General features: G+C 38.9%; 1 protein-coding gene across 1 annotated transcript; it reads right to left on the bottom strand.

The window, feature by feature from the left end:
• Positions 1-5,946: 5,946 nt before the first annotated feature.
• LOC147333331 (sterile alpha motif domain-containing protein 9-like) lies at positions 5,947-9,619 on the bottom strand. The gene is made up of 2 exons (XM_086266410.1): positions 9,429-9,619; positions 5,947-8,491 (listed from the first exon to the last, which is right to left on the bottom strand). Exon 2 carries the CDS (start codon positions 8,415-8,417, stop codon positions 6,351-6,353), a length of 2,067 nt encoding a protein of 688 aa, XP_086122536.1. The 5' UTR covers positions 8,418-8,491; positions 9,429-9,619; the 3' UTR covers positions 5,947-6,350.
• Positions 9,620-12,932: the final 3,313 nt, after the last annotated feature.

Below are 12,932 nucleotides of genomic sequence, written 5' to 3'. Positions count from 1 at the left end.
GAGATCCGTTTTCTCCTATTGATCAAAGGGACCCGTCCTTTGGACTCCAACCAGTACTTCTCTTTTTTAAGTTTTAGAGGATCTTTTCTAATAAAGTCCTCTGGGCCTTCCTAACCCTTCTGTAGTTTAGAGAATATTACTAAAAAATATTCTCAAGGCCTTTAACCTTTTAATTTGTTTAGAAAGGCGTTACTAATAAACCCTTTCAAGGTCCCAGACCTGCTGAGGTATGTATCCGACACCGGAGAGCAAACCCGTCGGCTGCAACCGTGGTCAGACCTCAGTTCACTCTTATCTTTATTCACTTATTCACTTATTTCTTATTCACTTATCTCTTATTCACTTGTCTGATTCTCAACAAGCCTTAAGTAAGCCAGACAATTTTGGTTATGAATTACTAGGAGTTTGGACACTAAGTGTTTTTATAATGTTCAATATAGCAGAAATAAAAGGTCTGCTTACCTTGTTTTTGTGTGCACACAGCTTTTGTCCAAACTCCGTTCACTCAGACCACTGCCGATGTCCTCCCACCCGGTCCAGTTGACCTGGAGCGGATCCTGTTCGTGACGCCAATTGAAGGATATAAAAAAACAACAACAGCAATAGAATAATATTAAACACAAAGTGAACCCGTCTTCCTTCATTAAATAGGTTCTTTTAGATGTTAAGGAGGAATTGACTTAACCAGGCTGGCGGAGAATGAAGACAACCGGACACCTGCTGCAGATGGGGAATCAGTGAACTTTTATTGAGACAGAGACAAACTCTCAACGCAGCTCACATCAAGAGATTCCAAATATTTGCTGTGAGGATGGGTATATATTCTCTAAAACTTACAGGAGGGGGTTGTGAGGAAAGTGCTGCATTAGCAGAAAAACAACTCCATAAAAGGAAATCGGCCTTGGGTGTTCTAGTCTCTTCGCTTGCAGATATCTTTCACCTGCAGGATGAGGCGATCGCTTCTTATCGCTCTCAAGGCCAAAGTCGTGAGCACATTTTTATTACACAGTTGCACAGTAACTTTAAAGCTGAACAATATTTAAAGCTGAATAATGTTTAAAGCTGAACAATATTTAAAGCTGAATAATGTTTAAAGCTGAACAATATTTAAAGCTGAATAATGTTTGATCAGATTATATTTTCTTCATGTGGCACAATCCGGTTGTTCAGTGATGACGCGACGAATCCTACTTCCGGGTCTAAAGTAGTCTGCGTTTAATATGGCTTTTGTGTTGTTAACATGTTTAATGCTATGTATTTTCTTCTATTTGATCTCAAAAAGCTCCTAAAACAGTCAGTGATCCCTGTTGACCTCCCTCGGCTTTTATTACCACTAATCATTTATTTAAGCTCAGTTTTTAAAACCTTAGGATGTAACTACAGCAGTATATGAATGACTAACCTCGTATTGTGGATGGATTATCTCAGTTGTTCTCCTGGCTGAAGTTTGGTCCTTTTACAGCATCCTGCCATGCGATTACATTTGTTTCTGACCACCGAGAACACTCACGTTAACTTTTATCGAGTGGAAAAAAAGTTAGCTTGTTTATATTATGCTAACATAGCTGTGTCGCTAGCGGTCACGTAGCACATCATTATATACCAGCTAGCCCAACTTCAGTAACCCTACAAGTGTCACTGCTGTTTAGTTTTCTGTCTTCATTTATGCTGGAAGTGATAACAGAGCTGTATGTTTTAATTTGTTTCCAAAACCCCGCAGTCAGGACATGCTATATTGTATTTAGATAGAAGCTAGCGAGCTAACTCCCTGCTAACTTCTAACTCCGTTAAATGTCATAAATTCCATTTTCATGGATGCCTGGATGTTAAACTCAATTGTTACACCTGGTAAAGCAGAACGCTGATCATTTTATTAAAGATGAAAGACTTTAGACAGTTTTTCAACTCTCAGTAATGCCACAGTGATCGTTTGATATATGGACCTGCAGCGGAGTTTAGACCCAGACACGGCTAGTGACGTCAGACTGAACAACCGGATAGTGGCACAAAAATAACGCCATAGAAAATAAGTATATAGCTGTAAGTGTTAAACACAGACTTATAACTGACATTTGATTTTGCTAATACGAACAACATGCAAATGTATGGTCACCGTAGTAATTTGTTTGAAGAAATTATTGGTGTAAAAGGCTTCGCTTTATTGCACTAATTCACAGTTTTTTATTTGGGATTATGTAGATGTAATTTCGTGGCATCGCCACAAGAGGGAAGCACATACTATTTTCCATGAAATCAATACCTGCAGCAAACAGCGGTCTAAAGGAGCGGATGGTTTGTACCACACCACATTAATTTCAAGACTTTCTTCACATTTTTAAGATTGAAAGTGAAAAAATATTAAAAGTTGTATCAATTAAATTCAGTGTTGGGTAAGTTACTTTAAAATAGTAACTTAGTTACATTACTAGTTACTTCTCTCAAAAGTAACTCAGTTACTTCAAGTTACTCGTTACTTTCAAAGTAACTAGTTACTAGGGAAAGTAACTTTGGTTTTACTCAGAATTCGCTTGTTAATGTGTTTCTTCCATAACGTTGCCAGTCTTCTAGCTTGCTTACTTGCCACAAGTGCACTGTGCCACCTACCAATAGAAAGGAAAAGATAATGTGCATATTTCCACGAGAGAAATCCCACGCCTGGACCGTCATTGACTGCTGCCATGATTCTAGCCTACGTCACAGAGTCATGTGCGCCTTTTACATCCAACACAAAAACTGCAGTCGTGGTGCTTTCGATTGTACTCAGAACTCGGAAATTCTGCCTTCTCAATAGGAAGATGTAGGTAACACCAGACTGCAGATGAGCTGCATACAGAGCTGGACTGGGACAAAAAATCGGCCCATTATAGGAAAAATCATAAAGCCTTTGAATGAAAATAAACACTGTTGTGACAGTGATGTACACTGTTTTGATGGTATATATGCATCAATCTATCAATCGTTTGTTGTAAGATTCAGATAATTATTTTTTAAAAGCGAGACATTTTAAATGAGAATAAGAAAGAAAAGTATTTCTTTGTGCCCTCCTCTCCCTGTTAATGCCCTACCTGGCCCCCTGGCAACACATGCTAGATCCACACCTGCACAGTTACCAGCTGTCAGCTACCTAAAAAAGGATCCTGGTGTTATTTGTCTCTCAGAAACAGTTCATAACTTCCCTTCAACTCATTCATGTCACCTAAAAGGTAAACCTGTTTCTCCATCACCTGCTCAGCTCTGATGATTCAGTAAGGACATCTCCTGGTTTCATCTTCATGTTTCCCTCTCACCAGATAACCAAACCATATCATGACCAGCAGCTTTTTTGCAGCTGTGGCTCCAGCAAACATCAGCTGATACTAGAAATTAATATTAAATAAATTCTAACAACAGCTGATCAAACGTGCTGCTGTTGTTTAGCACGACATCCACTGGTTTCCTCTTTCGGCGCAAAGTGAGCGATAAACAAACAAGAGAGCCGATCAGCTGATCACTGATCAGTTTTCATGATTGAAGTAGAAACGGGAGAGGGAGGTTGAGAGGATGAGAGAAGAAGAGGCAGCTGTGCAGCAAAGACACAGAATAACTCCAGCTTTGTGCCTTTTTCATTGTAACTGAATTACGGGGCAAACTGTTCCTTTTCACCTCAATAAGAAACGCTTAATATTTTCTCTGAATACCAGACAGGACGGTTGGCAACTCTAATAACTTATGATCAAAATAAAGTTAAACATCATTAACTTCATAGCACCCACCCAGCTGTATAGAAACTCCGTCATGCTAGCTAGCACGCAGTACGGAAAAAGTCAGAATAACGAAAATAAACTCCACCTAAACTTGATTTATATCTGACCCAGAGAGACTGCAGGTCATAACTTCTTACCTGAAGTTCAGTTCACACTTGGACCGGCGGCCGCCTCGGGTCTCTCCTCTTGCCTCCCTTTTCCTTCATCCACCTGCTGGCTTCCACCACTTGCTAATGTTACTGAATCTATGCGATAGCCACCACACGAAGTAACGAGTAACGACCCTATCTAAATCCCAGTAACGACTAACGCGTTCCTGATTTTGGCATAATAACTAGTTACCGTGCTCGTTACCACAATAATAACGTAGTTACTGTAACGCGTTACTTAATAACGCGTTAGTCCCAACACTGATTAAATTGCATGAATATTTAAAAATATAAAATATTAAAGCTTTTTCACGAGCCAATAACAATGTATATGGGTCACTAAACTCTGAGCCACTGACCTGAGTGTTGGTAAGTTGGCCACTGAATTACTGTTAATGTTAATTAATAACTAATCATTGGTATCATTGGTACAGGAATGTGTGTGTATTCATTTGTTGATTTTTGTGTATAAATGCTGTTCTGCTTCAATTAAATTCAATTTTATTTACATAGAGCCAAATCACAACAATGGTCACCTCAAGGCGATTTAAATTATACAGTAGATCGTACAATAATAGATTCAGAGAATCTATTATTGTACTCTCATCTGGCATATGACCCATGGATTAGATTCGTAGATTAGTTTGATGCTGTCAACACCCTTTTCGTGTGAATTCGCTGGGAAACCCTGGGTTTACTTGAGTTGAAAACCCACTTTGTGCAAGCATTTATCAAGGTCCTGGTGTTAGGGTGGGTGAGCCCAGATACCAGAAACATACCCTGGATAGGGCCGATAGCCAGCAGCATATTCAACTGCCTTTATAAAGGAAACAAAGACCTGATATGAAAGTATATTAAGTCTGGCGTTCAGCCTCAGAGAGGCGACAGCCAGCTGGGTTTATACTGAGAGCTGTGCATTCCATTCCAACTTGCAAGGTGAGCTGGCAGCGGCATTTCCAGAAACAATGAAGCACTTTTGCAAATAGGCGCTATCTTGACAGCATTTTTTTTTTTTTTTTACAAATTTAACTGACATAGCCATGTGTTTATTTTATAGAGAGCAGATTGCTGTGTTTAAGGATTACAGTTTGAATCACATGTACAAGAGTAAAAACGCAGCGAAACATGAGAACTTGACGGACTACAAAGCTTCACACATCCGGGGAAAGGAACAGTGACGTTTGTGATTTCCCACAAAATCCCAAAAAACAGTAAACCATTTAATGATGGAATTTTGTGGACTCCTTTTGTGGCCTGAGAATAAAGAAGCATTTGAGAATGTGCCCCTCTCCACCTAATTTGACTGCAAGATTTTAAATGTTTCATTTTAAAGTTGTTGGTGTGGTGACTAAACTGCAGTCATCATGGATGACAGTCAGATTAGACTTAGAGTCTTTTTACCAGCTGCCAATGACTTGAAACTTCTGACATATAAATAAAATATAACAGCATATAAATGTCACGGCTGGGGCAGCAGTCGTGTGGAGGTGAGAAGGAGGATCCAAATAGCAGAAAGCGGCGGAGGTGCAAGTGAGTTTTATTTACAGTGAACCATAACCAAGGTGAGGGCAGAACTGAACATAAACCTAAACTGGGAAAACTAACAAACAGACCTGAAAACATAAGGACAGCAGGAGATACACAGAGATGACAGATGAAGAGAAACACTGATTGACACTGACAGACGACGCGACCAGGAGCACAGGCAGACACATACTATAAATACACACAAGGTAATGAGGGAATGACACACAGAAGGGGAGCACAACTCAACCTAATTCACAAGAAGAGACACAGACCTACAAAGTAAAATAGGAAACACACACTGTTTTACAACACAAATTCGGGAGCACAAACAGAGCACAGAGGACAGACACAGTTAGGGCTGATAAAACACTGAAGCAATAAACACAAGAACCAAACCCTAAGAACTAATACAAAATAAGAATTAACACAAAACACGAGATGAAACCAAAAGGAAACACAAAATGCTGGGTCAACGACCTATGACAATAAAAGTTTTTTTTATTCATTTATTATGATGGTGAACTTGGTTAAAATCACTTCGTGCACATCTGTAGCTGAAATCTGAAAAACGACATGGAGATAATCCCTGTTCATGTTCAAGTGTACATATTTTTATTACATTTACAAAAACATTTTTAATGCAGTGATTACAGTCACAAATATGTTGCATTAATGAAACCTGAAATTCATCAAATGTAGGAAAATACAGATTCAAACAACATCATAACTGGCGAAACAAAAACTTAAATTAGGTATCAAAACGCTTTTCAGCTAACTGAGAAATACATTTTTAAAAATTACTGTTATTTTAATATTAATATTTCTTCTTTATCTACACATGCAATCATCTGAGATTTTTCAGGTATGACTCATGCTTTACTTTTACTGTTTTTTACAGTAAACTCAGTAAAGTAATTGTCCATAATAGAGTTCACTGACGGTCACTCTCAGAGTTAAGGACTCCAACTTCAAAGACAACAGGACCCTGAATGGTGAAGCCCAAGTAGAACAGCCTTGTTGGCAGCGTTGCTTCAGGTGGTTGAGCTTCTGTTCTTGCCTTTATTTTCTGGTCTCCTACACAAACACACACTTCCTGTTCTTCAAGCTCCTGTGACTCTGCAGAAGAATGCGGCTCGATCTGGACCGGAAGTAGGATATCTCTGATATCTGTAATGTGCCACACTTTCCCTCTGAGCCACAGATGATTGATCCGCCTCATCTTCTCCTTTTTATTTTGTTTATCCTTTAACTCAGCATCCACCTTCTCCTCCACTATTGCATCCAGCATGGATCTGTGGATCCATTTGCTCAGTCCGGAGCCTTTTCCCAGAAAAAACAATGGCAACAAGTAACGTCCTCGCAGGTACTTGGCATAGTCGGCTTTCTTAAACGCTTCCTCCATGAATGTGACATACTGTTGCAGGTTGATGTCAAACATGAGGTCAGCAGGAAGCTGTGCAGGTTCCCCAGGTTCTTTGTCTCGTTCCTCATCAGTGTCCTTGTCCTCCCAGGCTGAGTCTGCTGACTTACTGTCCTCTGTGGCCTTTTGTCCGACTTCTTCATCGTTCTTGTTTTGTGGCACCTGAAGCTGATTTTCAGGCCAAAACAACATCAGCACCAAAAGATAAAACTCAGGTCTTCTATTTCCTTCTTCTCTTTCCAAGAATGTGTGAATGATGTTTTTCAGTTCATTCACTGGGCTGAGGTTTAGAGAATCTGGCTTCTTGTTGCTTAAGAGGATGTTGGAGAGGATGTAGCTCTCTGCTAGTTTGATATCTTCAACATTTTTCTCGTATGCAGCCTTCAGACGTTCTTGAATTGATTCTAAATCAGACACAGTTTTTTCAGGTTCCTCAAATCTAGCACGTCTTCCCTTTGACATGAAAAGTCCATGGTTCAGCAGATCAAGGAGGCCTGGAAAGCTGGTGGAGTCTGCTGCTCTTTTGTTTGTGTAGTGCTTATAACAGAGTGCAACATCCTTCCAGAAGTAATGGGGCTCCAGAGAAATCATGCCAGGTTTGGAGTAGGTTAGATACCATTCAAAAAAGTTGAACTCCTCTTCAACTTTTGTTTTTATATCTGGATAAAAAACTAACTTTGCCACTTGAATGAAACCAAAGCGGCCTCTGTTGTTGAAGGTATCAGACCTGCTTTCACCCTCAGCCGCCTCCATTGTCTCTGAGAGCGCTTCATTCTCAGCTTTCTTCTCCACATCTTTAAATGCTTGGAAGGCCTCTCGTGCCTTTTTAAATATACCCTCACCAGCACCAATCAAGCGTTTCTTATAAACTTGTGCCAGAGTGTCAGCCATGTAAGAGTTGTTTGGAGCTCTTTCAATCGCCTTTCTCGCCCATTCTTCAGCTTTAGTCGTATCCTTCTTTTGATACAGACGAGAAATAGTTTGAGGAAAAATAGGATTTGTTTCAAATTTTTCTGATGCACATTTCAGTGCAGAGACAGCATGGTAAAACCTCTCTCGTCTCAAAATATCCCTGATCAACTTTGAGAATTTCTCTTGACCATCCTCACTCATTTCTCTCTTTGTTAGCAAATCTTTGACGTATTGGACAATACGTGGTTCACTCTCAGATCCACATAGTAAGTGCATTAATTTTTTCACTGTAGTACTTCTGTTAATCTTCAGATCATGCAGCAGCTCCATGGATCTTTGTGAAATCACTGGGTGATTTATTGTCACATGTTCAGGAACCGGACTGATCAAAAAGGTGAAAGGCTCCATTCGTTCGTTAAAGGGAGGACCTCCATGGATTAGATCAGGTGGTCCAAGGATCTGTTGACACTCATCCATACAGAGGTAAGAATTAGGAAGATATGAGTTCAACAACACCAACAGTGAGAACAGCTGTGTGTTTTGGGACTCTGGGTTTTGTTTCACATAGTCTGAAACGCACAGTTTCCAGTAGTTATTACATAAAATCTCTGCTTCCACGTCATCGCTGATGTCAGCCATCTCAGTTTCTGCTGAATTTAGGTTCATTGCAATGAGTTCAAACTTCAAGAGATGAAATGTATATTTTTTTCTTTATTCCTTCTGGTGCTGAAATCAGACACCTAGAGAAATGAGGATGAGATGGATGTAAATGATCTATTAATTTTAAAATATACCAAATAGATAATATTGTACATAATTTAAACATATATTCATTGACAAAAAAGATTTTAACAACCACACAGACAGATGTATACAACTTCTGTTACTTCCAACATTTAAGTTTATACACAATATAATTTCATATAATTATTGCTTGAAAAATGGGAGCTCTAAAGTTTCCACATTTCATAAATTCAATTCAATTTTATTTATATAGCGCCAAATCACAACAAAAGTCGCCTCAACGCGCTTCATAAATCTCTCAGCTGTCATGTGATAAGCACTTTCTGTTTAACATACGATTGCAATAAGTTTTGCTCTGAACAACCAAAAACTTTTTCAACATATAAGAAAACAATGAAAATACTGTTTTCATTAGAATTTGGAAAAACAAAAAATCAGTGTGATATTCAATCTTACATTTATCAGAGTGGTGAAGTAGAGTTATAAACTTTTCATAATAACTTTGAAGTCTGCCTGCTAATTTGGCTGTATGGATAGCAATGACAATTTGTTGGTTGACTTCTTGTACATAGTAATAAAATACAAACAATACAATATACTGTTTAGGAAATTAGAAGAAAGTTTCTTTTCTGACAGTGAATGAACAGTGAGACTGTACCAAAGCCCAGTGTGTAGTAAAAAAATTTTTTTTTTTAACTCAAAGTCAAGAAAAATGTGCACTAATAGAGTCGACTATTGTTTAGGTACTTTGCCAATAAACCATAATAAACAAGATTACATCTTTTTTGTTTTATATCATACATTATTACATGTGACATTTGTTACTTCTGTTAAGTGTACAGTAGTAGCACATGTTATAAACCCCGCAAAAAACATGTATTGTGTACTCTGAAATCTTTTACAAACAAAAAACTAATATTTCTGCCTACTCACCTGTTAAGAGACCTGTTGGAGCTGCAGCAGGTGTGTGGATGAGTGCGCAAGATTGAAATTTAAACAACCCGAGCCACGCCTGCTGCATACTGCACATTCCCGTCTCTTTGGTGTTACGTATATCTTTCATTGTGCTGAGAGTGATTTCATCTCTTCTTGTCACGGTCCCCGTGCCTCACCGGCTGATTCCGTGTTAGGCAACATGTGTTTTGTTCTTGTGCTCTCTCTCTCTCTCCCTCTTTCCCCGGCCACAGCGGTGCTCACTGTGGGCTCCGCCCCTGGCCCACACACCTGTGCTCATCATCACACCTGGCGCTGGTTACTACAATCAGAAGGGCTTTTTAAGATGGCAGACCTACACTACTCGTCGCTGGAACATTGAGTCACCAGCGTTAGTGCTTCAGCAATCTGCCTAAGTCTGTGAGTTTCCTTGTGATCCAGTGCTAATTGGATTTTCTGTGTGTGTGCGTAGATTCCCCCCGGACCCATCCCTGTACCCCCGAGTGAGCGAGAGGAGCGACTAGAGTGGGAAAAGAGTGGGATTGTTGGCTGAAAGAGCAGAGTGTGGTTTTGGACCCTTCCCCCCTGGAGCCCCGGACCCCTTCCCCGAGCACCTTGTATATATATAATCACCCGGTGACACCACTGTAAATAAACTAAATAAATCAGTTTCTGCAAAGGTCTCCTGGTCTGCGCCTGAGTCCGTTTACAAAACTGTGTCACTTCTTGGTGATGTGGGGATGAATAGAAAAGTATTTGACCAGCATAATATAATCTGCAGTATGATCATTGCTTTAACAATGTAACAGATAGCTTTAAGATGGCCTTAAGATGTTTATGATGATGTTAACTTTGTATTTCAGGTGCAGTTATAACTATTTTATACATATTGCATATCTGTGCTTATTTGAGTTGATGTTCAGGTTCTTTAAAGGTCGTAAGCCTCACTGACGTGACTGTTCAGGTGATACATGCTGAGGGAAAACTAGAACATAGAAGGAATTGCAATACATGCTTACAAAACACTTATATCAGGTCATTTTATATTAAGGTTTTAGTAGAGGTTCTTGGTTAAAACATTTATTTAGTAGAAGACATACACATAGTCTCAGTGAGCTTCTGGTCTAGTGAGAGGTCAGAGGTGCAACAGGTGAATTGAGAAAGAGCATTTGAGGACGAGACACAGACAGTAGGAGGTGAAGAGGTGACACAAAGAGCATGTGAGGTCAACACGTACACACACATTAGTTAAGATTTATTTAGAGGGGAGATCAGTTATGTCTAGACAAGAAAGAGGAACAATTCATTTTAAGATAAGAACGGAAAGTACCAAGCTATGAAAATAGAAGATGATTTTCTGGGTGAAAAGTCATGATGATGTTGATCTGATCTATGTATAAAATGTACCGGTGACGCATGAAGGGGCGTCAGTAAACAAACCCTGATGTTATAAAATAATTGTTTGTGCCTTAGTAAGTCGAAGATCAATTGCTGTTTCCAGTGATCTTCCCACGTGTGAATTAAAATCTTCGTTTGACTTCACCCGGCCGGACCAGTGTGGTTATTTTTCGATCACCTCTTGTACCCTTTCTCAATTCTTGAATCTTAACAGTGATCAAACAGGGTAGTGAGACAATTATATTAATGCTTGTGCATGAGTAAAAATACCTTCAATGGCTCGCACGTGTTTCAGCAGAAATGAAAATGAAAATGAAAAGTGATGTTTTCTTGTAAATAGTTTGCCTGTCATGTGTTTTTAGGTTTCCAGTTACAATAATATAATGCAGTATCATTAAGGTGTTGGTATTTATTATCATATTAATGCTTGTGCATGAGTAAAAATACCTTCAATGGCTCGCACGTGTTTCAGCAGAAATGAAAATGAAAATGAAAAGTGATGTTTTCTTGTAAATAGTTTGCCTGTCATGTGTTTTTAGGTTTCCAGTTACAATAATATAATGCAGTATCATTAAGGTGTTGGTTTTATTATCAAATCATTAAAATAAATTTCTGAAAACGATAAATATAAATAGAGAGAATAATGGACTGCAAAGTAAATACAGTTCAATCAATGAAAGTCAGTAAAGTCCTCTTTATCACAATTGGCTGATTTCAGGTCTATATATATATATATATATATATATATATATATATATATATAATTCCCCACTCGCCCCTGTGGGCGGTCAATCCTTCAAGCTCAGGTCCTCTACCAGACGCCTGGGAGCTTGAGTATCTTAGCTGTTCCCAGGACTGCGCTCTTCTGGACAGAGATCTCAGATGTTGTTCCCAGGATCTGCTGGAGCCACTCGCCTAGCTTGATCAAAAAGGTGAAAGGCTCCATTCATTCGTTAAAGGGAGGACCTCCATGGATTAGATCAGGTGGTCCAAGGATCTGTTGACACTCATCCATACGGAGGTAAGAATTAGGAAGACATGCATTCAGGAGCACCAACAAAGAGAACAGCTGTGTGTTTTTGGACTCTGGGTTTTGTTTCACATACTCTGAAACGCAGTTTCCAGTAGTTATTACATAAAACTTCTGATTCCACGTCATCGATGATGTCAGCCATCTCAGTTTCTGCTGAATTTTGTTTCATGGCAATGAGTTCAAACTTCAAGAGAAGAAATGTATGTTTTTTTTCTTTATTCCTTCTGGTACCGAAATCAGACACCTAGAGAAGTGAGAGTGAGATGGATGTAAATGATAAACACTTTCTGTTTAGCATAGGATGGCAAAAGCTTTTGCTCTGAACAACCAAAACCTGGCCTCCTGCACAAACCGTGAAATACCGTTTAGTCATTAATTTGGAAAAAGAAAATGAGTTTGATATTCAATCTTACACCTGTCAGAGTGGTGACGTAGAGAGATAAACATTTCATAATAACTTTTAAGTCTGCCTGCTAATTTGGCTTTATGGAAAGGAATTGGTTGGTTGGCTTCTTGTACATAGTAATAAAATACAAGCAAAATAACATAGTATTTTCAAATGGTTGGAAATCAGAAGAAAGCTTCTTTTCCAACAGTGTATGAACAGAGAGAGTTTTCAGAGTAGCATATATAATTAGCAAAACATTTGGCATCAAGTATTTTAAAAAACAAACAACATCTGCTTTCTGTGGATGACTGGAGAGCCCAAGAATGGTATTTAAACAACCTGAGCCACACCTGCTGCTTACTGCACATTTCCCGTCTCTTGGGTGTTGAGTTTATGTTCCACTGTTATGTCATTTCTCCTGAGGGATTTAGCATGCTAGTGATAACAACTATATTGCTTTTTGTCCATGAGTGAAAATACCTTCAATGGCTCACACGTTTCAGCAGAACTGAAAATGAAATGAAAAGTATTTCTTTCCTGTATATGGTCAGCTTCCTGCTCTATGTGTTTAGGTTGCCAGTTAGTATAATATAATGCAGTATCATTAAGATATTGGTTTTGTTTTTAAATTATTAAGGTACAAATCAGATCATTCCTTAAAATGCTAAATATATGAAGAATGGAC

Source organism: Aulonocara sp. 'chitande type north' Nkhata Bay, linkage group LG3 (assembly GCF_057382095.1).
Source record: "Aulonocara sp. 'chitande type north' Nkhata Bay isolate Kocher_YH1m ecotype deep benthic linkage group LG3, A_spYH_male_GT1.1, whole genome shotgun sequence".
NCBI lineage: Eukaryota > Metazoa > Chordata > Actinopteri > Cichliformes > Cichlidae > Aulonocara > Aulonocara sp. 'chitande type north' Nkhata Bay.
This window is presented reverse-complemented; position numbering and strand designations above follow the sequence as displayed.

Bases quoted from the DNA above. Each gene is read 5' to 3' on its own strand.
- LOC147333331 (XM_086266410.1), bottom strand. From the start codon at position 8,417: ATGAACCTAAATTCAGCAGAAACTGAGATGGCTGACATCAGCGATGAC.